This window comes from Mizuhopecten yessoensis, unplaced genomic scaffold, assembly GCF_002113885.1.
Source record: "Mizuhopecten yessoensis strain PY_sf001 unplaced genomic scaffold, ASM211388v2 scaffold8885, whole genome shotgun sequence".
NCBI classification, from domain to species: Eukaryota; Metazoa; Mollusca; class Bivalvia; order Pectinida; family Pectinidae; genus Mizuhopecten; species Mizuhopecten yessoensis.
Window position 1 is genome coordinate 6,353 of NW_018407771.1, and position 3,979 is coordinate 10,331.

Sequence of the window (3,979 nt, forward strand, 5' to 3'; positions counted from 1 at the left end):
TGAATCTTTCACATAATTCTATAGTTTCCCTATGATGATAATACGATGTTAGATGGATGCTATTGTTTAGTTAAGCAGTAACCTAACAAAAAAATATGTTCTGTTGTAAGCTTTTCAGTAAGACATCACTTATTAATTTATTGTATTGGAAACAATAGTAGATGTATTTACCTTTGGGGATGTTAATTATAATAACCTTTGATAACTTGTGCTATCAGGTGCTTGGCCGGGAGTCAGAAAAGTTTGGTGGAGACACACTTCTCAATGGCCAGGAACAGCTGATGGTGATTAGGAGACAGATGGATGGTTGGACAGATAATGCCCTCAAAGTCTTCAACCGCCACCGAAAGGAACCCAACGTCAACCATCCAAGTCAAGACAGCATGAACATCCTGAATGAGGTAAATACTGGATCTGTCATCATAACAGCTGAGAGAATGTGTGTGATATTGTTTGTGTATATACTGGATCTGTCATAATAACAGCTGAGAGAATGTGTGTGATATTGTTTGTGTATATACCGGATCTGTCATCATAACAGCTGAGAGCATGTGTGTGATAGTGTTTGTGTATATACTGGATCTGTCATCATAACAGCTGAGAACATGTGTGTGATAGTGTTTGTGTATATACTGGATCTGTCATCATAACAGCTGAGAGAATGTGTGTGATATTGTTTGTGTATATACTGGATCTGTCATCATAACAGCTGAGAGAATGTGTGTGATATTGTTTGTGTATATACTGGATCTGTCATCATAACAGCTGAGAGAATGTGTGTGATATTGTTTGTGTATATACTGGATCTGTCATCATAACAGCTGAGAGAATGTGTGTGATATTGTTTGTGTATATACTGGATCTGTCATCATAACAGCTGAGAGAATGTGTGTGATATTGTTTGTGTATATACTGGATCTGTCATCATAACAGCTGAGAGAATGTGTGTGATATTGTTTGTGTATATACTGGATCTGTCATCATAACAGCTGAGAGAATGTGTGTGATATTGTTTGTGTATATACTGGATCTGTCATCATAACAGCTGAGAGAATGTGTGTGATATTGTTTGTGTATATACTGGATCTGTCATCATAACAGCTGAGAGAATGTGTGTGATATTGTTTGTGTATATACTGGATCTGTCATCATAACAGCTGAGAGAATGTGTGTGATATTGTTTGTGTATATACTGGATCTGTCATCATAACAGCTGAGAGAATGTGTGTGATATTGTTTGTGTATATACTGGATCTGTCATCATAACAGCTGAGAGAATGTGTGTGATATTGTTTGTGTATATACTGGATCTGTCATCATAACAGCTGAGAGAATGTGTGTGATATTGTTTGTGTATATACTGGATCTGTCATCATAACAGCTGAGAGAATGTGTGTGATATTGTTTGTGTATATACTGGATCTGTCATCATAACAGCTGAGAGAATGTGTGTGATATTGTTTGTGTATATACTGGATCTGTCATCATAACAGCTGAGAGAATGTGTGTGATATTGTTTGTGTATATACTGGATCTGTCATCATAACAGCTGAGAGAATGTGTGTGATATTGTTTGTGTATATACTGGATCTGTCATCATAACAGCTGAGAGAATGTGTGTGATATTGTTTGTGTATATACTGGATCTGTCATCATAACAGCTGAGACAATGTGTGTGATATTGTTTGTGTATATACTGGATCTGTCATCATAACAGCAGAGACAATGTGTGTGATATTGTTTGTATATACTGGATCTGTCATTATAACAGCTGAGAGAATGTGTGTGATATTGTTTGTGTATATACTGGATATGTCATCATAACAGCTGAGAAAATGTGTGTGATTTTGTTTGTGTATATACTGGATATGTCATCATAACAGCAGAGAGAATGTGTGTGATAGTGTTTGTGTATATACTGGATCTGTCATCATAACAGCTGAGAGAATGTGTGTGATATTGTTTGTGTATATACTGGATCTGTCATCATAACAGCTGAGAGAATGTGTGTGATATTGTTTGTGTATATACTGGATCTGTCATCATAACAGCTGAGAGAATGTGTGTGATATTGTTTGTGTATATACTGGATCTGTCATCATAACAGCTGAGAGAATGTGTGTGATATTGTTTGTGTATATACTGGATCTGTCATCATAACAGCTGAGAGAATGTGTGTGATATTGTTTGTGTATATACTGGATCTGTCATCATAACAGCTGAGAGAATGTGTGTGATATTGTTTGTGTATATACTGGATCTGTCATCATAACAGCTGAGAGAATGTGTGTGATATTGTTTGTGTATATACTGGATCTGTCATCATAACAGCTGAGAGAATGTGTGTGATATTGTTTGTGTATATACTGGATCTGTCATCATAACAGCTGAGAGAATGTGTGTGATATTGTTTGTGTATATACTGGATCTGTCATCATAACAGCTGAGAGAATGTGTGTGATATTGTTTGTGTATATACTGGATCTGTCATCATAACAGCTGAGAGAATGTGTGTGATATTGTTTGTGTATATACTGGATCTGTCATCATAACAGCTGAGAGAATGTGTGTGATATTGTTTGTGTATATACTGGATCTGTCATCATAACAGCTGAGAGAATGTGTGTGATATTGTTTGTGTATATACTGGATCTGTCATCATAACAGCTGAGAGAATGTGTGTGATATTGTTTGTGTATATACTGGATCTGTCATCATAACAGCTGAGAGAATGTGTGTGATATTGTTTGTGTATATACTGGATCTGTCATCATAACAGCAGAGAGAATGTGTGTGATATTGTTTGTGTATATACTGGATCTGTCATCATAACAGCTGAGAGAATGTGTGTGATATTGTTTGTGTGTATACTGGATCTGTCATCATAACAGCAGAGACAATGTGTGTGATATTGTTTGTGAGATTCCTGTTGAATGTGTTTTATATATTGTATTGCCAGGGCCATATCACAATGTGGTTTTTTTTTCATTGTGTTTGTTTCACCCTTTAACTACAATGCTAAACAATCTGACTCTTTACTTTTGACAGGAAGTGGAAGAACTTCTCAAACAGTTTAACAACAGAATCACTGGGGAGAATGGTGAGTTCTTGGGTAGCTTTGTATGTTAACATGTCAACAATGGTCATTACCCAACTAGCTAGTTTTCAGCTCTCTTGCCTAAACAGGAATTGAAGGGCAAGAGAGCTTATGGCATGTCAACGCATCTGTTATCTGTCACCCAGCACCAATGCTTATTTGTCAGACATTTTAGAAAACAAAGATGATTTATTTGGCCAATAACATGCTATCAAGTTGTTTCGAAAGACTGACCTTAACCTACTTCAAGGTCTCAAAAGTCAAATGTGTTATAAACTTTAGACTACTATAGATAAGTTTACCAATTAACAGCATTGAACAACAGGTGAGCAATAAATTTCCATGCTATCTAGGGGGGAAAAAATCAAAATTTAGATACAAAAAAAAGCATGCATCGTATAATTATTCTTATGTACATAAATAAATAAAGTTTGAACTTCCTCCTACTGGTAGGGAAACGGAAAAAGGTTGTTTTTAAAAAGTATGGTAAGTTATACTGTTATCTTTATTTACTATTAATTTGTTTTAAAGTTCAAGTTCATTTTTCTGAGTTGAATGATTTAAGTCAGTTGAGCATGTTTCCCCGACTGACTGATCTGGTTCTGGTCTGTAATCAGCAACGTCCTTTTGTACTGTAAACATACTAGCAGTAGTGGCCAGAGTTTTGTACTGTAAACATACTAGCAGTAGTGGCCAGAGTTTTGGCTGTAAACATACTAGCAGTAGTGGCCAGAGTTTTGTACTGTAAACATACTAGCAGTAGTGGCCAGAGTTTTGTACTGTAAACATACTAGCAGTAGTGGCCAGAGTTTTGTACTGTAAACATACTAGCAGTAGTGGCCAGAGTTTTGTACTGTAAACATACTAGCAGTAGTGGCCAGA

The 3,979-nt window shown here is 36.1% G+C and overlaps 1 protein-coding gene across 7 annotated transcripts in view; it reads left to right on the plus strand.

Annotated features, from left to right (window-relative positions):
- LOC110456839 (axonemal dynein light chain domain-containing protein 1-like) overlaps window positions 1-3,979 on the plus strand; it is a 34,308-nt gene that overhangs the window by 870 nt on the left and 29,459 nt on the right. For 5 of the 7 annotated variants that reach the window (XM_021507832.1, XM_021507837.1, XM_021507833.1 and 2 more), the window contains exons 2-4: window positions 219-401; window positions 3,049-3,100; window positions 3,551-3,583. In XM_021507832.1, the coding sequence (XP_021363507.1) occupies window positions 219-401; window positions 3,049-3,100; window positions 3,551-3,583 (268 nt within the window). The remainder of the gene's footprint in view (window positions 1-218; window positions 402-3,048; window positions 3,101-3,550; window positions 3,584-3,979) is intronic. The other 2 variants (XM_021507839.1, XM_021507838.1) reach the window with 1 other exon arrangement.